This window comes from Centrocercus urophasianus, unplaced genomic scaffold (genome assembly GCF_019232065.1).
Source record: "Centrocercus urophasianus isolate 14NV4802_14NV808 unplaced genomic scaffold, USGS_Curo_1.0 seq_49, whole genome shotgun sequence".
Classification (NCBI taxonomy): Eukaryota; Metazoa; Chordata; class Aves; order Galliformes; family Phasianidae; genus Centrocercus; species Centrocercus urophasianus.
Window position 1 is genome coordinate 1,076,458 of NW_024885077.1, and position 23,807 is coordinate 1,100,264.

Sequence of the window (23,807 nt, forward strand, 5' to 3'; positions counted from 1 at the left end):
AAAGGGCTAAAAAGCCCCCCAAAAGGCCCCAAATTGGACCCCAAAAAGCCCCAAATGGCCATAAACAGCCTCAAATGTGCCCCAAAAATGCCATCAAAATGGCTCCCAAAAGGCCCCCAAACCACCAAAATAGAGCCCAAAAAAGCCCCAAAAGGCCCCAAATTTGCCCCAAAAGTTCTTTGTGTGATCATAGAATCTTATCACAGCACGGTTGCCTTGGAAGGGACCTTAAAGCCCACCCAGCTCAGAGCCACCCATGCTCTGGAGCACCCCCAGCTCTGGGCAGCAGTGCCTCACTGCCCCATACAGTTATTCAGAACATGCTATGTGATTTCCAATGGGAAAGATGAGCCCAGATACGATGATGCAGTGATTACACCACAACTTGACAACTCCCCTGGAACAGCCTTTTGAGTGACAATTGACTTTTTGATCTCGCAGCCACGGGATGAGGATGCTGGATAAAAGTCAGAAAGCAAGAGCTATGGAACTTTGTTGAATTCAACGTCTTTCAAATGGCTGCAGCCAAAGGCCAGCTGATGGCAGAGATGAGAGTTACGTTTTGCAGCTCAGACATTAATTGGAGGGCTGCGGATTTCTAGCTCACAGACGCTGTAAAACACACAGCATTGGATGTTTGCTGCCAAGAGATTTATCCATCTGGCATCACGTGTGGCTTCACCTTCATTAAAACCTCTACATCTGAACCCACCAAAGCTCTTAAGAAATGGCAAATACATTCAAGTAACGAGCTTTTGTCCATGAAACTGTGAAGCTTCAATTCATGCACCTGAGAGATGTATCCCACGGCCACTGCAAGCAAACCAATCAATGCTGATCCTTCTCCTCCTGCAGAATGTCCTCAGCCTTTCCTGAAGACCCTGCTCTCTACCTCCACCTGGGCCATGCAGTCCTCCCACCACAGAAACCATGCCCTGGAGCACACAGGATGAATGCAGGAGAAGCTGCACCTCGTTTTTGACCTCAGCCCCAAATCCACACCCAATATCGTGCAACGAGAGCCTGGATCTTAGTAGGACAGCTCCACCACAAGGCAACGGAGCGTTCACCAATTTGGACTTGATTCCTCCAACTACCGTGGGCCCGGGTCTGTGAATGGCTTGGAGTTCTTGGCATAAATCAGTTGCAACGCAATACACTTCTGAGCATGGATTAATCCAAAACCAAAATCTGTGTGTCTGAGCACCACCTCGCCTTCTGCGTACTTCCTTCCAGCAGCTCAAGAACCACGGTTTTATTTGCATGAACAACTAAAGGTTCATTCTGAGCTTAAATATTTGCCCAGAGCAAATTTCAAACCGCTCCGTTACTGCCACATTTGCAGGCTGTGTGGTGCTGATGGGTTCTGCAAATCTCCTGACCCACCAGTGCTTGCTCCACAACCCACCGAGGCACGTGAGATACAGCTGTGCCATGCATGGGGCTGCACTGGGGCCAAACTTCCAAATATTCCCAGCAAAGGACGCGTCGACCATCTGCACACCACGCTCCGAGGGGACTTGTGATGGCATGCAAATGCACACAGAACATTCCTTCTTAGAGGAAACGAGAAGCAAAATTAATTGACTCCCCTGTTGAGCATCGCTGTTGCTTCTTCAGATTCCCTCTGCACCAAGGGATCTTGACACTGACAGCTTGTCTCGACAGTGCTCTGTTTTACAAGGAATAGGTGTAGGCACATAATTTAAATGACCTTTAGGTCCTCCTTCTGGGAGCCAGAGGAAGAGCTGAGCTCTCCCATGGGCCCTCCAGGGGTCCCAAGGAGCCAGATCCTCGTTTCAAGAGCAAAACCCTCTGCCCAGCTTCATTCCCATAACACCCAGGCTGCTCCAGGACCACACACGAGCAGCTTCCCCACCTCTCAGCCACTCCTGGAGGGAACCTCTGAGGATGCTGCAGCAAAGCGATGAACGCCGGAGCACTGATCCCAGAGCCAGAAGCATCCCTTGGGAGCAACGCTGTAAGTAAATCCTTCCCTTCCACATCTCTAACAACCACAGCTGGCAGGCAGGAAGATGGTTTGTTAACACAAGCCCTGTGTAATTACTGGAGGTGGCATTTGCCAAGCAAACCCCGTGCAATTACTGTATAAATAAAATCTGTTTCATGACATTTGTATCCGCCAGCTAAGAGAGCCAACGAGAGGAAAAGCAGCTGTGCTGGTGGCTGCATCCTCCAGAACTGGAGGACCACTACCTCCCATCTCTTTCCCTTTGATGGGGAAAAACCCAACGTTCCCTTTTCCGTCCCAGAAAACATCCTGACCAGCACTGTGTGGAGCCCTGGAGGATGGGCAAGGTAACCTGAACCATGCAGCTTGCTGCAAGCACTCCCTGCCTATGCTAGCACAGCAAAGCTGCCACCTCTGCAAGGGCAAGGAGGGTGACCTGGGGTGGGCTGGTCACAGCTGCTCCCAGCACATAGAACCAGAAAAGCATAGAACAGATAAGGTTGAAAAGGACCACAATGCTCATCTCTTTTCAACCCCCTGCTGTGTGCAGGTTGCCAACCAGCAGAGCAGGCTGCCCAGAGCCACATCCAGCCTGGCCTTGAATGCCTGCAGGGATGGGGCATCCACAGCCTCCTTGGTCAACCTGTTCCAGTGCCTCACCACCTGTTCAGTGTGTTCACAGTGCCTGTCCCCAGAAGCTGTCCTGCTATGGAGTTCTTTATCCTTGTAGGGCCAGTGCTGGGGGGAAATCCATGGCTTGATATCTCATCCCTTCACCAGCATCCTCCCAGGTTGGCACGGAGTGCTGGTGCCCCACCACACAAGGGAAGAGGGACAGGGAGCCCCACCTGAGATGTCGCAGTAGACGGTCTGCTGATAGAGCCTGGCTTCTCGGGGTTTAAAGATCACGTTAACTTCAGCCGAAGAATTTGGCCAGACGTCTCCTTCCTGAAACAGAAGCAGACAGTGAGCTGTTTACCTCCAAACATCACATTTCTCGGTTTCAAACACTGTCACCTGTACCTGGGCATCAGCAAAGAGCAAGGAGCAAGTGAACATCCATCAACAAAATTTATGAGAGTTTGGTATCGGCTGTAAAACAATAACGTTCCCAACCCCATACCTTTACGGGCCGACAGAGGCATTTTGTTAGCTGCAGTGATACCCTGCAAGGAATAAAAAATGCAGCTTATAGAAGGAGACAGGGAGCAGAGCTATTTTCTATCAACAAAGCGGGGCTGTGATTCTGCTGGCTGCTGGGCATCCTCAGTGCTTTGTCCAGACGAGCCTTGAACTGATGGGAGCCTCCGGCGCTCCTGAGGCATAAGTATTAAATAACTGTAACACTTCCCATCGGCTCGGTGCTCACAGCTCAAAGGACAGTTCCCACGGAAATTAAAGAGACACGGTGAGTTATTGGGCTGCAGCTGTGAGCAGCTCCTCTGCACACTGCCTGCCCAGGGACATCATGGCAGAGAGAACCACGTCCAGCACCAAGGAGTCCTCCCCATCACCACGAGAGAAGAACGAAAGAAGAGGATGACTTAGAGACTTCTCAAAGAGCTAGAACAAAGACAAGTGCTACATCTTTATTAAGGTTGTCATTAAGGTTGTCATTAAGGTTGGAAAGTCCACTCCAACCATCTAGTCCAACCATCGATCCATGCCTGTGACCACTCTGGACCTCAGTGGCACTTCCTCATGGCTCTGGGACACCCTCAGGGATGAGGACATCCCACCTCCCTGGGCAGCTGTGTCAGTGCCTCACCACTTTTTCTGAGAAGCAACTGTTCCTAATATCCCACCTGAACCTCTCGTGGCACAGTGTTTCTCTCCGGCGAGGAATAGGATGAAGATAAAACCTTATGGTGCCATTAGGATATCATAACCACGGTTGGGTTGAAAAGGACCACAATGATCATTGAGTTCCAACCTCCCTGCCATGTGCAAGGTTGCTAGCCACCAGATCAAGCTGCCCAGAGCCACATCCAGCCTGGCCTTGAACGCCTCCAGGGATGGGGCATCCACAACCTCCTTGGGCAGCTGTTCCAGTGCCTCACCACCCCCTGTGTGTGCTGGTAGTTTGATCTTCGATAGAAGAACAAACAGCAGTGAGGAGTGAAAGCTTGAGCTAGTTTTCCTAGTATCTAACCTGAATGGATCTTCTACTTGGATTGCCGTGAGCCACTCTACAGTGGGTTCATCCCACTTACTACTGAGCATCCTGCCCTGCACTCCAGTTACAGGGCACAGGATGTGCCATCCTTCCTGCTTAATGCCAGCCCTGTACCACTGAAGGCCTCAAGCTTTCCCACCACTTTGGGAATGCCCTTTCTCATCTTGAGTCTTTGCGGGGATGATGGTGCACAGAGGGTGGTGAAGCCCTGGAACAGGTTGCCCAAGGAGGTCAACCCAGGCCATTCAATCATTCTTGTGAAGATGACAGCCAAACCACTCTCTATTGCAGTGCTTTCCCCAGCTTTAAACATATTTGGAAAAGCAGGGTGACGTTTTATACCATGCCATCATTACTGGCTGTATTGCTTATAGCTGAACAGAACAAGCTCTCACTGAGCCCAGCCCTGCCTGGGAAGATCAGAGTGCATCTCTCCATCCACCCAGACCAGCCAAGGTTCTCCCAGTGTAAGGCAGCAGATGGCTTCTTGATGGTACTAACCAGTCTGCTCCGTGCACCACAGCCAGACTCAGCGGCCCTGTGGACACTTGGGGGCATTTGGGTTATTACTCAAAGGTTGACAGAGGCAATACATCTCCCGTTAATGGAGGCAAGCACAATGCAATTCATAAGCAAAAAAAATGAACCTAAGCAGGAAAGGAAGAAAATTAAAAAGCCATTGGCCTGATGAATATGTATCTGCTAACAACGGTGCAGTTTTCTAGCTGAGCAAGTTTAGCTGACTTTGGGATTTGAGAAACTCTACTGTGAGTACATCTGTGATAGAAATAGAGCTGGCACTGGGCTGGAGCACAGCCCCAGCAATATCACACAGAGGCAGCAGCAGGGAGAGCATGACAGTGCATGGGGACCTGAGTGCAGGGCCAGCAAGTAGGGACAGCTCAGAAACAGGGCTGGGAGCCACTGCAGCTACAGAAGGGAAGCTTCATGGAGAGCTTCGTAACAGATGTATTTCAGCAAATCCCAGCTCCCTGCTTTGCAGCACGCAGAAGTGGAGGCACAGCAAGGATCTTGCCCACAGCACAGCTCATCCCAACTCCTGTGGTGCAACCAACGCTCCTCTTGGGGTGGTGATGACCTTCAGCTTCCCAAAAAGCGGTCCCAGGGTCCGCAAGGAAAAAGGGCCGACTCTTCAAGGCTGTAACGCTCAGGTGCTTAGGAGAACACTGGGTGATAGCCTGAGGCCTCCTATAGGTTATCCTGTATCTTAAGGACGTGGTTTAGTGCACATCAAGGGGATGGACTGATGGTTGGACCGGATCATCTGAGTAGTCTTTTCCAACCTTAATGATGCTCTATCCAAGCTGGAGATCTAAAGCTGAGCTGCAGTCCAACCATCAACCCATCCCCATCATGCCCACCAAACCACATCCTTAAGACACAGGATAACCTATACAAAGCTTTGGGCAATGTTTTCCACCAACCCTAAACCCTGACTTTTGTGTCAAAGGCAGGCAATGAGGACAGCCCCTCATGGTCTGCTTTGGGGTCCCTGCTACACACCAGAGGAGTGCTGGCCCCAGAAAGCACAGGTGCATGCCATCCCCCAGCCCTGGGCTGTGTTTGCAGAGGTGCTCCCTGCAGCTCAGTACCTGTTGGAGGAATCCCTATGGATCTTCTCAACTTTGGACCAACCTTCCTAGGGATCTGAAGCAACAATGCCCACACTTACTTGGTTCTCAGGGCTCATTTTCTCTTGCCCTGAACAGGAAAAAGAATATACCACATGGGGTGGGTAGGAGCCATGCTAGAGAGGGAAACCGCCTTATTCCTGAATTGCCACTGGGAGCCATTGTAGCTACAGCAGTGGGAACTTCCTAAAAGGCATCAGTGTCAGACTGTAGAGTCTGATTCCAACTCCTATGGATAAGATACCACTTCTATGCACCAGCACAGCTCTGCAATAGTTCTAATGCAGCATTGCCAGTGGAGCCTTGCATTCATCCAGCACTAGAAAGCCAGAACGAGCTGTTAAAAGGCTCAGACTCCTGAGCTGAAGTCACTCTTCTGCAGGATTCCATGCATTTGCATGGAAAACTTCTAGCAGCCCGCCCCTGTCAGATGGGCAGATTGACTCAAAGATTGGAGGGCAAGAAGAAATTACCAGTTACATTTTATTCTACTGTTCCATAACTAAAACAAATCCCTTTAAGACGGGCATAACTATTCTGGGAAATTCTGGTCATTTCTCCATTCATTACTGCTGTATGTCAGACTATAAAGCTAGAAAATATTATGAGTTATTTCTCCCGGGAAATTAAAGTAGGCTGTGGAAGAGGTTCCTCACCATGTTCCTGCTACCCCAAGGGAGAAGAATGGCTGCTGGTTAAAAGGAATATGCTTCATCACCCGCCCTTTGAGGTTGGTGTGTGAGATTCAAGCCCCCAGCAGTGAGCAGCAAGTGGGACAGGGCAGGGAGAACTGCCATGGATGCCATCCAGGATAGAAACCCAACACGAGGTGCTGAGAATGTGATACTGCAATGCTGCTGGCATTACATCAGCCCTGGACAGACTGCAAGGATTGGGTGGATGGTGCAGCACAAAAGATGCAGTGGACACTGAACTGAAGATCATGGAAACAGCAGCACTCAATCATAGATTTGTTAAGGTCGGAAAGACCCCCAAGATCCCCTAGTGCAACCATCCACCCATGCCTGTGAGAGCTCTAGACCTCTATGCCCCTCAGTGCCACATCCAATATGGTTCTTGACCACTTCCAAGGGCAGTGACAACCCCCATTCCCTGGCCAGCTTTAGTGCCCCACCACTCTCCTGGAGAAGAATTTTTCCCCCTTATCCAACCTGCCCAAGGTCCCATTATCCAACCATCCAAGTTGCCCAGTGCAACTTGGGGTCATCACCTCTTGTCCGACTGCTAGTGAAACGATGCCCACGGTGCACCCTGCTAGTTCAGGGCACCGATGGCAATAGCAGTGCCATTGCTCACATCTGCCTCTGGCCATAAGCAACCAAACCCACACGGCGCTGTGGGATGGACCAGGGCTTCCAGATGAGATGGTGGAGCACTCTTCTGCCAAGAGTGCTGTGCAGTGAGCTCTGCTGTGGATGCTTCCCAGCTGCAGGATCCCCCACACCCACAACTCTGCAATCCAGGGATCTCTCAGAGCTCACATGCAACACCAAGGGATCACTCCTCGTAACAGGACAGTGACGACTTGTCAAGGGCAGTGAGACAGTAACAAATCTGCATCCTTCCCACCCATTGGTTTCCATTTCCAAAGAGTCAGCTCCCACGTGATTACAGCTTGGCTGTGGTGGAGAGAATGCAGCAAAAAGAAAGGGCTGTGCCCTGTGGTAGCCACCTGGGCTTCCAGCACAGCTGCTTCTGCTGACAAGACCCTGTGCATTTGCAAAAATAAATTAAACTGACTTGGAGATGCGCTTAGAAAGTCAGAGTTGCATAACAGCTTGTTTCCCACAGGCTTGGACGGCTGCTCAAAATGTTTACGGTCACGTGGTAGCTCCAAAATCACTGCCTTCTCTTCTTTTTTTGTTGTTATTATTTTTCCATCAGCGAGTTAACCCTGCGTGGACTGAAGTGATCTGCTGCAGCTTCTACAGATGGCAGCAAATCTTCTGCACAAGGTCTGCAAAGCCATCCTGCCCAGAAAGGTCACGAGGCTGCTATGGCACCAACAGCTTCCTGACCTCTGCAAACAGTCTGAGGGTAAAAAACATGAATTCATCCATCGATCAGTCCCTTGTCACAAGGGTCTGATCATTTCCACCAGGTGCTCTCAGGCACCATGGGTGATGTTTGGGAGGAAGGGAAGCAGAGACTAACATTGGTCAGCTAAGGCACCAAGGTCCCATCTTTGGGTGGAATTTGCATGACAGAGCACAAAGGGCATCTATCAAAGCAGAAGGGCACGGAGCCATCACTGGAGGGAAGGTTATGGAAGTGAACAGTGATAGCTTTTCTGATTCTGCCATCTGATAAAGAGGAGAACGTATTTATTTGTTGAGAAGGAACCCTCGTGCCAGGCAGGGGGACAGAAAGACAGGAGCACAACTCTGAACTGATTGTTCCATAACTAAAGGAAGTCAGAAGATGGGTGATGCTGGAAACACCTCCCTCCAGACCTGAGCCCTGGGATGTGCTCCAAACACTGCTCCATGCACCACGGGGTGCTCTGGTTGATTGAAACAAACTGGAGTTTTGCTTAAATACGCAGAAAATCAAAAATACTTCCGTACCTACGTGCAATAAAAAGCCTATTTCAACCTGCCAGTCTTATGTCCAGCTCACAGGTGACTTCACATAGGAGACACAGACATGGTGCAAATCCAGACTACAGGAAGGGATTGGTTTTTCCGTGATTAAACCTGAGTTTGGCCTCCTTTTGTTTTGTTGGGGGCAGGGTTAATAGGTGAACTGACAGTGCTATAAACGTCCTTTGTTAACTCCTTTGTAGTGTAAGTAAGATGTGCCCAAACTGATCTCTCTGCAAGCTCCAAGCACGTTTCAGACAGGTGCACAGAGGAGAGGAACTCACAGTCAGCAAACAACAGCAGACCACATGTGGCCCATACGCTAGCAAAAAGCCCTCAAACGCAGAGCTGAGTGGAAGTTACTCCCACCTCCATTCCCCAGCAGGGAAAGCCAAGCTGTGCCATGGGGGCAACGCAGGCTGCATTGGAGGAAGAACAGGAGGCAGGTCTCAGGTGCTGCTTACCACTGGCTCGATGGCAAAGATGTCATCGGAGAAGAGCATGGAGTCTCCCTGCACTTTTGCACGGTGGTTCTGGAAGACACGGGAGAGGATGGAGAGGCGTTCCCGCAGAGAGGGATCCACCATGCACTCATCAGCAAAGCGATCCATCTCGTCCTCCTCCTGCCTCCGCAGCCTGTGACACAGCCTGGAGCCACGGGGAGAGACAAACCAAGCGGATAATTGGATAAGCAACACATTTGCAGAGGCTGCCGTGTAAAAGGAGGGCCGGCAACGTGCTCAGTGGGGAGCAGCAGCTGCAGCACAGCAAGGGGCTCACCCAGAGCCCGAGGTCCCACATGGATCATGTCATCACCACCCATTCACCAGCATGGCGGGGCGCTTTGCTCCTTCCTTGCAAGCTAAGAATGTGTTTTTGAAAGCTAACACCCCTCAAAAGAGCTCCTGGCCCAAAGCTGCCAACCGATGGAGCGTCCATCCATCACCTCAGATGGCCTCTGCCACCCACAGAGCTGCTCACGGGGACGCAGAGAACAGAAATACCAAGGGGCAACCACTGCAGTGCTTTCCTCTGGAAAGGGTTGGGGAGGGGGAAGAGGTTGGATCTCAGCTGCATTTCCCCAGCATCAGCCTTTTTCTTTCCCCACTGGAGCACTGCACAGTATCTGCTTCTGGTCCCTGTAGGTCTCTCCATGATAGGTCTCCCACCACTTTAAAAGTAAGCTCATGGACTTGGACATCACATCACCTCAGCGAAATTGGTGGTTTTATACCCATAAAAACAGAGTGGAAGAGACTTCACTGAGTATTCCCAATAAATAAGTCAGAACCAGTACCTCTGAATTCAGACCCTCAAGGCTAGCCTTGAACAATCTCATTTTCTCCCTTCTTCTGGGCTCTTCCAGCAGAACCTCAATCCTCTCTCCCCACGCCAGTAGCCACAGCCAAAATAATTCTGGTGCTCAAAGATCACAACAAAGAGATGAGAAGAGAGAACTGTGGCTTGTTATGTTGCTGTCCCCCTTCACACAACAGTCCTCAGCCACAAAGACCCAGCAGGTCACAGCTCCAGAGGAGTGGGTGGAAGGCTCCATATGCAGCAAATTGAGGTGACGTAGAAAGAAAAGGATAGCAGTCATCACCCAGCTAAATTCAAATGCAATTAGAAAGGAAATACAGTCACAGCCGTTACTGGCTGCACACAGACAGAGCCTCAGGCAAATGCTGTCACCAGTGCCAAAAATACTTGCTTTGGCTAGCTCCCCATAGTGTAATAGGAAATCTTTCTCCATGGCTGACCTACAAAGCAGTGGATTAGGAAAGGTCACTGAGGTGAGCGAGCCTGAGCCCAGACTCCGTCCATGGGCATCCCAGGAAGTCCTCCAGGAGGGGGACAGAGCAGAACCCTGACATCCCTAATGATCCACACCATTTAGGGTCACATCCAAGCACAGGGTCCTGCTCTGCTTTTCCCCATGAAGAACTGTTCTGAGACCTCAAGGGCTTCTCTTACGTTGGGTTGTCTCTTCCTTGAGTGCAAAAACACAGACTTACCTGGTGTGGGCTCCAAGTTGAACATCTTGGGGCACCCAAGCATGCATGCACAACCCAAGCACACTCATGTTTATTATGGAGGTTCCTTTATCTGTCAATTTACCCAGCCACCGTGAAGGCACCTTTTGTAGGATCCCCACCCTGTGAGTGCCCACCAAGGTGCAAGGCAAAGCAGCAGATGTGGGCACACGGGGCACAAAGATGCAGCAGAGTTACTGGCTTCCCATAATTTCAAGCCCAAATGAATTATTTGAAGAGGAGGTCTCAGTAGCCCTAACTCCAACATCGTTGTGCTCTCAATTTGCAGGTTCAGTTCTGGAGCTTCCTGTGCAAAGCTCAATTGTTGTGCATAGATGCTGCTGCCTCGAGGAACCAAGCATGCTCCTTGTGGACAAAGGTGACTGATTCCTGGACAGAAGTACAGAGCTTTGGGCATCATGGAAGGTTCAGATTCACATCCCAGGATGGGCAGCCCCAGCAAACAGGAAGAGAATGGCATTGTGTGCATCAAGAGGGTGACAGCAGGGCTCCAGCATTGGAGTTAGGATGCTTCCAAGGGCCTGCAGCACGGAAGACCAGAATGCTCTGGCCAAAGCCCAGTTCGCAAACTGGCATGACATCAGATGTGACTGGGGGGAAAAAAATCAGGTGGAAGTTAACTGTGAGGAAACCTGGTTGCCTTGGATGACTGAGGGTTCAATGTGAGACGGGCAGGTGGGAAGAGATGCTGAAGGAATCGTTTGGGGAAGCACCAAGAGAAAGTCACAAGGTTTCTTTTAACACATTGAGCTTGCACAGAAGTCACACGCTGTGTAATTAAAAATAGAGAACAGTGGAAAACTAGCTTTGGCCTTCAAGGCATTTCTGACCTAATTATGTTGAACTTTATTTGCTCAGAAGCCCTTAAAAAGTGCTCCAGTTTAAGGCAGTTTCCCAATCAGCTGTGGGTTCGGAGCAACTCCAATGTACCTACATCCATCCAAGTCTGGAAAGTCACACAATTCCCTAAATCGCTCAGGCTTTTAAGTGTAATTGCAAATTCATCATCCCCCAGGCTGTGTTTCTTTGCTGCCTAAGACTGAAATCTCACAGCTTCACCAAAGACACTCCTCGAAGGACCTGTCCAACCCTTGGCCCTTCCAGCATCATCAGCACTACCTGTCCCACCTCTCACTGCCACACACATGCACAGAGCAGGAACCCAGAGGCACTTCCAAGCCCCATCTTCCCTCCTCCCCAGAGCTCTCTCCAGCCTCTAAAGACAGGCAGAAGAATCTTATTGTGCTGGGAAGGGCAAAACTACTCGATGCCCCACAGCAGGAGCCTGCTGGGCCAACAAAGAGCTCTACAACACCTTCCTATCAAAGCTGGAGTGAAGGCACTGCAGTGGGTTTATAATAACATTGCTGAATATAGCATAGCTAAGTGCTGCTTCTCAGTGCAGTCCTCAGCCTTGTGGACCCTCTGTATCCCCAGGATTCTGAGATCTCATGGGTTTGTGCTCCCATAGAGCATGGAATTGCAATGTGAGGAAATGCAGTCATTGCAATCGATATCTCCTCCCCAAATGAGCATCCCCAAACAGAATAAAGGCCAAAAATGGAACAGGAAGAACGGGGCTGCATTACCCTGAAGCTCACACATCTTGATGCTTTCGATGGTTTCCTCATCCTAGGACATTCAAAACCACCAATGCCACTTGAAGCCACGCACGGGCTATACCCCTGGCAGAGCATCACCCTGAAATGAACCGCTCACACCAACCTCAGCTTCTGCTGATCCTCCTCTTCCTGAGTAACAAAAGCCTTCCACTGGAAGTGGGCTATGATCTCACTCCGGTTGTGGATGACTACAGATCTGTGGTTTGCCAGCGTGAGGTAAGTCTTTGCAATCATCAAGGAGTTCCTGTCCAGCCTGATGTTGACATCCACCGCCGCTCCATACAAGCTTGTGAGAACATCTTCGCCTGGAATATAGCAAAAGAGAGCCTTCACTCAGCTCATTTGCTGGTGGAAGCACAAGGAACAGAGCAAAGCACTGCTAACAACAATTAGCAACAGCTTTTAGCTGGATTGACAGTTTTCAGTCCCTTCTTGTTGACAAGAAAGATGCACGGGGGCCAAAGGGATGTTCAGAGGAACAAGTAAAGCCTACAGCAGAATGGGATGCAGGTGAGAACAGAGGTGTAGAAGCTGTGCCCAGCCTTGCTGTGTTTTGTGAAGATGTCTTAAAGGCTGCCACGTAGCAACACAAGGGCAGAGCTGGACGTGTGCTGGATGGACTCAATAAATCCTACCATAACACAACAGCAATTGCCCACCACACATCCAGCCATAACGCAGTAGAATGGTGTTGATTCCGGGAAAAGAGACCCCCTTCTTCTTGGGGAATGAAGCCAGATTCATCCTTCAAATCACAAATCTCTACGGTCATCCATCCGTCCCACCCCACGCTGAGGAATTCAGCCTTCAAGTCTTTTAAGGGTGTTACAATGGTGGGCATTCAAGTTACACTGTGAGAGAACCAGCAACTTTTCCAAGGAGCAGACAGTCCTTTTTGTATAAGGGATTATATCACAATGGATGATTTATCACATATAAAGAAGTTTAGAAGAGTCAGATCATTGCCCTTCCTCTTCAATGAGTACATGGCAGAGTCAACCAGAGGAGCCCTGACCCAAGAAATCATAGAATGGTACAATTTCTCATAAGACAAGAATCTGAGATAACGTTCTCTGAAGTTACACTGAGCAAACAGCAGCGCTTTTATCAAGGAATAATCTGTTCATTCGTTCGGAACGCATCGCCATAGGATGGAGGCTCACAGCTCTACATCCAAACAGCACCTGGGCACATTCTCAGGAGACAAAACCATCAGCAGCTACTAAACAAAGATGAGACAGAAGCCTCCAGCCCTGAGAACTGCCAGCCCCAGGGGGGAACACAGCATATGCACACGTCCATGCTCTGCACAGCATCCCCTGCTGCTGCTCTTGGGGCAAGCCACTCTGCTCTACTGTAACATCCCCTGGACTTACTGGCCCTACCACTATTTACAGAACACTGCCTTATTCCAGGCTGTCATTTCCCTCCTCCTTGCACGCTTTGGATACGCTTTGGACAGAAAGAACAAGACAGCCCATCTTCTGCAACCTCAACAAAGCGATGCCTGAAATGGAAATCGAGAGCTGGGTTTATGCACCCTTGCAGCAGATGCTTTGGGTTGTGCACTTCTGAAACACGCACACTAAAACAGCAGAAACACTGCTGTTTTACTCCAGCATTCATTGCACGTGCAGGCACCTTCACACATCGTGAGCTTTTGTAATCTCAAGACAGGAATCTAGCAGTGGGCCATCCTTCCTGGACCCTTTTTCTGCAGGAAAGAGTTAAAAAAGAGGAGATTTAGAAAAGCCAAAGCACCTTTCAGAATTCTTCTCCTACTACACGAGCTGCATATTGCACAAGAGGGAATAGTTTCCAGAGAAGCACAAATTGCTCTGAAATAGAACGACGAGTTTTGTTTAGCCTGGAAGTACATCTCAATGAATGGATGAAGGAATTCTTAAACAAGATTTCAAAACAAATTTAGGGTTTTATGAAGAATGCTTTCCTACCAATCACAGCTGGCACTTTCCCCTCTGTTGATCACTGCTCTATTAAGGAAGCTGGAAACAAGACAAATATCCTGCTGCATCCCCTCACCTCTTCTAGGGGAGCCCACAGCCAGCCCTGGAATAGCTGGGTAGCACAGAAAGCAAGTTAATTTTCATTCACTCAGCTTGTCAGAAGGTTGTCTTGCTCTCACTTCTGCTGTAAACACAGTCAAGGAGACAGCTTCTGCCAATATATCAGCAGAAACACAAGAAAAATAAAGCCAAGCCCTTTGCTCAGAGGGCGTTATTGTAGCTCCGGATTGATCTGGGATAAATAATTCTCCTGCTTCTGTCACATGGACACAGCATATTGCTGTTCCTTCCAGCCAGCTCATGGCAACAAGAGGATTCTGCCCCAGATGCAAGCAGCTCTGAGACAGAAATGGGGGCAGGCAGAAAGCAACGACTGCTTGGCAATGGCCAGCGTGGCACCTGTGACCTCTCCATTGAGCAACACGGGCTCCTCTTGCATTGAAGTTGGAAAAGACCTCTAAGCCCACCAAACCCAACCCCAGCCCACCCCCACCGTGCCCACGTCCCTCAGTGCCACATCCCCACAGCTCTGGGGCACCTCCAGGGTCGGTGACTCCTCCCCACCCCTGGGCAGCTGTGCCACTGCCTCACCGCTCTCTTGGAGTAGAAATTGCTCCTAATATCCAACCCGAGCCTCCTCTGGGGCAATTTGAGGCCGTTTCCTAATCCAGCTCCCCACACCAAGCCTAGGAAGCTGCTCCTGCCTTGGAACAATGCCACGGTTGCAATAGCAGGGATTTGTGAGGGGGTGTTTGAGTATGGATGCAGCACAAACGTTGGTAGCCCTTCCCCTGCCAAGGAGGGACCACCTGTCCCCATTCACAAAGCCCTCATGAGGGGCAAAGGTTTGAAAGAGGCAGGACACCCTTATCCGAATCAGAATAAAAAAAGTCATTACTGAGAGCAGTTCTAGAAAAGGGGAATGATGACAGAAACCATTTGCTAGCTGTTTCAACATAAGTAAGCACTCTGGGGAAAAATTAGACCCCCTCACTCTCATTGATCTGAGCAATAAGAGCCCATAACCGTGCAGCTGTATGGGGTATTAGTTACCAGCCCTCGGTCTGGTGCAGCGCTGCCACTATCAACACAGAGCTACATTAACTTCACACCTCATTTGCTTCCAAAAATCACCTCCCTCTGCTCACCTACCTCCCAGGCACCGCGAGGCAGGCAGGCAAGGCTATAAATCAGGCAGGAACCAGGCAAAGTGCTGGGAATTCTCATCGGTGGAGGAAGGAAAGCACTCCATGCACCACCAGCTTTTTCACCCAGCAGCCCACTGTCCCCACGTTTTTCCCCTCTGTTTGTCACCCAAGATGACCACAACTCATGGTCTGCATGAATTTGCATGGCTAGATCAATGCTGGATGGATCCCAACCCCTTCTGAGGACAAAGGAACTTTTCAAGGGACCAAAAATAAGTTGTTGTAAGAGGCAGTGAGTTTGCTCAGAGAAGCAGCACGCTGCTCCATCCTGGCTGCAGTTAGGACAAATGAGAGCGTTCTGCCTTGAGTGATGTCAGGAATGTGAAGCACAGGGAGGGCTGAGCCTCAGCTAAACCCTACTGCCTGTTCACATCAATCAGTGGGTAGAAGAAAAAAAAAAAGAGAAAGGCAAAGGTTTGCTCTACAGACTGAATCAATAGGATTTTCATTTCATTCTCAAACAAGTTCCTGGAAGCCACCAATTGCAATTCCAAGATGAATGACAAGACCCTTGGTGGAAAGGAGGCTCTTAAGGGAAGAAAACAGCTGTACAGAGACAGTTGACCCCTCCAAAGCCTACCTGAGCACAGATGGAGATGACAGGAGGGCAGTGCTGTTATCTGATGCTTTATCCTTGCTGGTAGCTGTGATTCAGGGGTGCTGGCAGACCCATTCACTCGTTTAGCCTCAAGCAGCAATTAAAATAAAGCAGGCTGAGATTCAACAAAGTTTCCTGCGTGGTTACAGCCATCACCAGCACACCACAAAGCCTTTGTTGTGCATTTACCAGCACGGGTAAAACTGGTGCTGGACAAATTCAGCATCCCAAAGCGATGGAATTCACAGCCCCCAGCTGAGCAGAAGCAGAACAACCAGGGCTGCAGCTGACAGCTCCTCCTTGCTAACGCTGGTGGGACCCGGCCTCTATAACACCACTGATGCACACTTTGTTTCCTCGCAGTCACTGCTCTCTGTAGCCACCCGCCACCCCCACCAGACCCCAATGTCTCTATCTGTCCGATCCCATGGTGCTGTCACTCCGTGGGTGACCGAAGAGCTCCACGTCAGCTCCTTAATTCCTTATGGTTAAACACGCCTTTAAATCCCCCTCTGATCTCATAGCTCCCATTTGAGATGAAAAACCCATTTTCTTTGCTAGGACACGGGGCTCCAGAGCCCCATCTGTGTGTCACTTCATCCACTTGCAACAGGGAAAACCCACAGGCCACAACAACCCAACGCAGCAGAAACTCACCCAATCTGGTTGACAACTGCAGAGCTGCAGGCGGATGCTGCTGGCACCTTCCACCTGCCCTTGTTGCAATTACTCAAGGAGCTGAGCTCTCCCCTCTTTGCTCTGAGCATGCAGAGCCCAAGGAGCACAGTGAGCCAGAGTCTGGCCCTTAGCAAACAAGCTGAGATCTGCTTTAGGATGGGGCTCTTGCTCAGGGACTGCAAGCCTGCACCTCATCCCAGGGAGCTGCTTGCTGGAGCTCTGCACCAGAGCAGGAAGGACAATAACAGGAGCAGGAAGAGCAGACGTTCCTGCTTGAGGACTGGCTCAGCTTGGATACCTCTCCTAAAATTCACCACCTCTGATCTCTCCCCTCAAACATCCTGCCCCCAGGCTTCTGCATCACAGTCTCACAGAGGAAGGAAAAACGATCTGCAAATTACTTTTATCACTGACAGCAATAAAAGCATCTCAGTACGGAGTGTCTGTCAGCTCTGCACAAGCTCAGTGGGGCTTTGCTAATTACTGAAGCTTCCTGTGCTGACAAAAGGATCCCTAGGGATGCGGTGGCCAATGGGAAAATTAAAAAAAAAAAAACAGTTGTACAGAGTCATTTCAGAGCTGCACAAGTCCTCTGAGGCTCACAGGTGCTACAAACAGCCAAGCAGAAACCCAGAATGGGGACCCACAGCTTGGAGATCACCCCTTGTATCATACCACAGTGCTTCTTGGAGTGCAATGGGAGGCAGGATTGTAGGGAGAAGAGAAGGGCTTCTCCTTTCACACTTCCCAGTGCTTCTCCAGCACCTCCTTTCTACAGCCAGCCCATCTCTGGTCACTGCAATAAAGCATCTGACAGACGTCGTGAGACTGGCAAATCAGTTTTCCACCTCTGTCACAGCTCTGGGAACCCATCACGCATTCCAGAGCCTGAGCATCCTCTCACTGATCTCGTGTTACATTGTTCATATGCATCCTGGGCACACTTGAGAACTGCTTGAGCACTAAAAGAATAACTAAGCTTTATAGACTGGGGCTCAGTTGAGTCTGATTTCAAATCCACTGATTTTGTTTTCCCATATCCACATAGTGTGGGCTGGGAGTCACCCAGGAGGACCCAAGGCACCAGCCACACTCTGTGGTGCCACATGCAGGATCCCTCCCCAGCAGGAATGCTTACCAGGCTGGGATCACCAGCTCTTTCTCACACCACCACCTGATGCCATTGTGACAAACAGGGATGTGCAGCAGCCCAGAACACCTCAAGCCCCCTCCACTTCAGTGCAGGCTGGGACTTCACGCATACAGACACACAGACATGGGGGACGTGGAGCTGTACGTACATGCAGAGCATCAAGGCCAGATTTTCACTACATAGACATTTCCTTCACGCTTCTCTGAAAGATTTCCAACAAAAGCATAACCCAAACTCTGCAAAAACTGCACAGCATGCACCCAATCCTACAAATCAACCAAGTGACCCACGGAGAACCACCACCACTCACAAGCCAGCAAGTCCATACAGACACAGCCATGCCAGCACAGTGCCCACTGTCCTAAGCTGCTATTTTGCTCTGAGTGCTTGTTTCATAACTAAGTCTGGTGGCAGCTCTGCAGGAGCAGCACGGCTGCTTTCTGTATGCAGGTCGTGGTGCTGGCCAAATCAGCCCAGCCCCATTGTGAGGCTGCAGCTCTGCACCACCCCTGCAATGAGCAGCTTTGGAGAATGACTGATTAAATGTTTCAGTTTCACTTCAACAATCCAACTCTGCAGCATTTTACTTGTTTGTATGCTGCCAAGCTAGGCAGATAATCTTTTTATTATTCCTTTGCTCACCTCCTCGATCTGTAGTTTACTTAAAAATAACTGTAGCGCCGTGCTGAGAGGCAGAGGGGAGATCATGGGCTCAGCCCCAGGTAGGTGGCACCTGGCCCTGGGATGTCACCCACCCCACAGCAAGCAGCTGCACACACTTCACCACTTTGGGACAGGTCAACCAACCAACCACTTCGGGGCCAACATGCTTCAGCCCTGTAAGAACAAACCTCAGGGTTTTCAGAGCAGACCGTGAAAGTCCTTCTGTCTTTCACTCCAATATGGGGAGGGAAGCGAGCTGCTAGGAAGAAAAGGAATGATGGAACCTCTGTAGTGTGTGGGAAGCGTGTTGACACGGTCTGCCAGGAATGCAGTGGGACACAGAGAGATAGGGCACAGAAGGACAGACTCAGCCCACGCCGTTACTTCATAGAATGAAATCACAGAATCATTTGAGGTGGAAGGGACTCATAAAGGTCATCTTTGAGCTGCGCCAGGGGAGATTCAGGCTGGACATCAGGAAATGCTACTTCTCTGTAAGAGTGCTCAGGAATGGGTTGCCCACAGAGGCGGTGGAGTCACTGGAAGTGTTCAAGGAACGTTTGGGTGTTGTGTTGAGGGACGTGGTTCAGTGAGAACTGTTGGTGATGGGCGGATGGTTGGACTGGATGCTCTTGAAGGTCTTTTCCAACCTTGGCGATTCTGTTGCCCAGCACTCACCTGTGTCATAGTGAACCACCAGGGACCCGCCGTGGTCCCCAGTCTTCAGTGGGTGGAACTCCACTGTTACTTGCATGGTGTCACCAATCCCAAGGGTCCCAACGGAAGGATCAACAGAGAAAGGGCTGCAATGCAAAGAGAGGCGTCAGAGAGATTACAGTAGCTTTAGAGATAACAATCCCTGCCAGGGTCTAAGGCTATTCCACTTCACCTCACCAAGCAGATAAAACACACCTGCAGAGTAAAGAACAGAATACATAGGATCAGACAGGCAGAATTTGTAGGATCAGACAGATCCCCACTTCTGAAGAGATTCAGCCCTCAGAAGACTACATGGTGCAAAGTGACCTCTTCTCCCCCATATTCTGCATCCAGCTCTTCCTCTCTGCAGTGTCTCAGGAGTCAGACTGCTAGCAACTCAATCAGAGAACTGTTTTTGAACAGCAGAGCCCAAAACTGCTATTTGCATGCAAAGCTGACCCCAATTTCCTCACGTCTATCTTACCCAGCCACCTTCAAACCTCACCTCAAGAGAGGCAAATGTCAAAGCAAGGCCTGTTCCAAGGAGATTACAGGCTAGAATCAGACAAAGGAATAAGTCTTCCTAGAAGACCAGAGAATAATTATGCATTAATTTGCAGAATTCAGCCTTTTTACTTTGAAAGTAACCTGTTTTAACCTAAGGAAGGGCACGTTATATCAACCACTCAATGAAAGCTGCTCTAAGAAAAGGAACAACAAGGAAAAGTATGTGTGCAAACATAGATCAGAATGAAGCCACAGAGACAAGACAGCAGCAAAAGGACCATGCCATTCTAAGCCTGAAGGATTCCATCAAGCATCAGTAACAGGAGCCTATCAGTGGGGGTTTAACAGTTTGATGCATTCACAAGCCACAGTTTGTGACTCTGGGTTGTAATCCAAGCTTGGTAACCATTTGCTTGGCCCACCAGACAAACTCATAGAACCACAGAATCATCAAGGTTGGAAAAAACCTCTTGGATCACCAAGTCTGAAGCAGCCCACCCCCACCATGCCCACTGACCACATCCCTCAGTGCCACATCTCCGTGGTTCTTGGCCACCTCCAGGGATGGTGACTTTCCCAGCCCCCTGAGCAGCCTATGCCAAAGCCCAAATTGCATACAACGAGCTGTAAATAATTATTAAAGCATGTTGGTACACTTTGGGTTTACCACATTTGTGGTGTGTCACCGGGCAAACAGCCGTTGGCTGCCAGCTGCAGAACTCTACCTTCACGCTAAGGGAGAAGCCAGATGAAGTGTGGCAACTTGGCTTCATGGTTCTTGCACAGCCCCACTCAAAAGACAGAAGTTTTGTGTTCAGCACTGTGCTGGTCATCAAATTATCACCTCCAAAATTTGCTCTGCAGAGCTTTAACCATGATTAGAGAAATGCAGAGCACACGAAAATAATGAGAACTGGAGACACGCACAAGCTGAACTTTGTTCATCTGAGTAGCGACAGCTGATAAAATTGCTGGAGTTTCTGCTCATTAATGAGATAGAGCAGCAATTAGTGGTCTGACCTGTTCCCATTATGCTTGGAGCATTGCTGCTGGCTCTAGCAGGAGCAGCAGTGAGCCCATAGCACCCGCACACTGACAGGAGACCTCAGCCTCCTCCCAGGACAGAGCTCACTCCACTGCAGCTGAGCAGGAGGATCTCATCTCCAGCAAGATCTTCCCAGTCACCCCAAAAGGTTCCTCAGGGACACAGTTTGTTCCTTCCACCAAAGCACACGGACCAGCTCCTCAAGCCCTGTTAATGGCAGCTGCCTGCTAGGAAGGGATTCAGGTATCAGCATTACTGAGAAGTCACACAATCATAGGATCATTAAGGCTGAAAAGGACCTCTCAGATTCCCAAATCCAACCCCAGACCCACCCTCACCATGCCCACATCCCTCAGTGCCACATCTCCATGGGTCTTGAACACCTCCAGGCTGCCTGGGACAGAGCTGGTGCTTGAATGTGACCTCCAGGGTAGCAAAGGAAAACTCTTCCCTCCCAGCTCAGATGATCTGCTAACGAAGGGGATTCCCCACCCCCCAGTACCACCTCCTGCTCTATCTCCCCACTCCCCTCCAGCGCTGGCTGGGATGGAGCAACCCTGCACCTCCCACATCCTACCCCAAACCCTCCCATCACCCCTCACTACATCAGGACACAAAAGATGCAAAAGCCCCACAGCTAAACTTAGTTCCCCAAACTTCTGTCAAGGCAGCTAAGCCGTCCTCTGCATCCCTCAGATAAGAAATGGTAAGAGACATCCCTGATGCATTGTAATAGCCAAGTGAAAGCTATTGCCAAGAACGGAAGCTGGCAGCCTAAACCTTGGCCTTTTATCCATTAATTGTCATTTAATTGTGAGCTGTTCTTTAAAGATAATTCTGGTCCTGCTAGATCTGCCCTTCTAATGAATCACCACCCTCCCAAAAGATGGGAAATCTTTCAGAAGATAAGCTTTGTGGTTTCTTCTTTAATAGCTGGCTTTCTTCTGACATCCTCTTTAAAACGATGCCCGTTTGGATGTTTGCTTTGGTGTACGACATCAAAACTTCTGCAGGCCCTGCTCTGTAATATCCCAGTGGTGCCTTGCAAGCACAGCCAGATCCTCAGCTCACACGTTATTCAGCCACACCAATTTGGAAGAGGTCTTCTCAACGGTAACCACTCAGATCTCATCTATTACTGCCCTTTGGAAAGTGTTTGATGCTAGAGAAAAGCTGTCAACTGCTTGCCTCAGGTTTCCACGCCCCCTTTTCTCCTACAGACAGTGTGCAAGAAGCTCCAACTTCAAGTCCCATGGCACTCTCCCCTCCTACAACCAAACACGTTTCCTCTTCAGCCTTAATCTGCATTTTAAGAACAATTTGGTGTGGGGGAAAAAAAACAGTCAGTTTTCAGCCTTCTGTTTGATTGCATCAAAATCTGGCTCCTGCTCCAAAGACAACAATCAAATCTACAGGTGGTTGAATTGCCTCATTTGTCCATTAAGACCCTTTGCAGGAAAACCACAGAGATCAGCTCATCTCAGCACATATTAACTTTAGTAATAGTACAGCAGCCAAAGTCAAGCTTGTAGCTGTTCCAGCAAGCTGAGCCTGTTGGATCTTGGAAGCATCCAAGGCTCAAGACGACGACAATTTCTCCGTGCTGAGAAGTCCTGTGCAGGATCAGCAGCTCACAGTTCCATCTTTCTGCTCTTTCACTGCTTCTGCCCTCCATGTTCACGTCCTTTCATGGTCTTCATAGCCTACAATATACATCTATACATGCACGTATACATGCACGGCCCATGATCTGCTTCCAAACGCCGTTTTAAATGTAGTGGAACGACATTTATATCCCTGAATACCAGAGAAGAAACCCATTATTGCGCCTTAACCATGAGGAGAGGCTGAGAAACTTTGTGTGCTTATAGTGCTATTATTTATTATCAAACTTTGCAAGAAGAGGGAACACAGGCAAGAGAATGCCAGACAGCACAGAGGAGTGCTTTGCTCACCAGTTGCCCAGATGTGACCTTGTAGTCTGATAGACACCATGGAAAGAGAGACCTCTGAGCAGGGAGCAGCTGAATGATGCTGAATTAGCTCCATGGATTCGCTTCCTTTATTCAGTAAAAATTAAAACACGTTCAACTTGAGCTGCTTAAATTCTCTTCCAAATAAGCACGGACTGAAATCGCCCCGAATTTAAGCCGGTAAGGCTGGCCTCCTCTCCCAGAGCACCCATGCCATAACTCTTGATTACTGCATCTTACATTTACACTGAGCTCTCCAGGACAGGGAACATAAGTCATTCATTTCCAAAGCTCCTGGCACAATTCTAAACGCTCTGTGATGATAATTAATCATCACATTGTTATGGAAGTTATTCAGAAGAACCAGCGACACATTCAACTAAATCTTTACTAATAACGATGCAGCCTTCGTTCCACCCTCTCTAACAGGGAAATCAATCCTCCAACATTAGCAGGAGAAAAGCTTCCGTGAAAGGCTGTGTACATATATTTGCTCAAAGACAATTGTCAGCTAACAGTCTATTAGCCTGCAGAGCAGCTCTGACTCACATCTCGGTGTGCCAGCCCAGAGCCCCTGGCTTTCCTGCTCACCATGCCCAGCACATGGGCACGAGAAGCTACAGAAGCGAGGGAACCTTCAGTGTTGAAGACATTGGAAGCTCTACAGTAAAGGGCCTTTCGTGCTACTTGCAAACCTGATCAAACTCTGAAGCTGGTCTTCTTCCAAGCAGGGTGTTCCTTTGATGATGTCCCTTCCAGCCCAAATTCTCATCGCAATCTGGCAATTCTAAGTCATCTCAGTTCCATTTCACACACTCCCCATATTTCCCATTCATCATCCCATTCATTCAGGCTGCCAAGAGAGGCTGTGATGCCCCGTCCTCGGAGGCGTTCAAGGCCAGGTTGGATGGGGCTCTAGGCAGCCTGGTTTAGCATTAAACGTGGAGGTTGGTGGCCCTGCATGTGGCAGGGGGGTTGGAGATTCATGATCCTTGAGGTCCCTTCCAACCCTGGCCATTCTGTGATCTGTGTATATATGCAATGGCACGAGGGGGAAGACAGGCATTAAAAGAACTCGGCCTTTTTTAGAGGTTCCCACTGAAGAATTCTTTGTGACATTTCACTGAACAAAAGCAAAAAAAAAAGAAGGCAGGAACACAGGAACTTCTGAGCAGCA

General features: G+C 49.5%; 1 protein-coding gene across 1 annotated transcript in view; it reads right to left on the reverse strand.

Annotated features, from left to right (window-relative positions):
• Positions 1–23,807, reverse strand: part of HYDIN (HYDIN axonemal central pair apparatus protein) — a 133,570-nt gene that overhangs the window by 67,229 nt on the left and 42,534 nt on the right. The window contains exons 7-10 of the mRNA XM_042834732.1: positions 19,085–19,209; positions 12,183–12,384; positions 8,868–9,051; positions 2,821–2,920 (exon numbers count right to left, since the gene is read on the reverse strand). Coding sequence (XP_042690666.1) covers positions 2,821–2,920; positions 8,868–9,051; positions 12,183–12,384; positions 19,085–19,209 — 611 coding nt within the window. The remainder of the gene's footprint in view (positions 1–2,820; positions 2,921–8,867; positions 9,052–12,182; positions 12,385–19,084; positions 19,210–23,807) is intronic.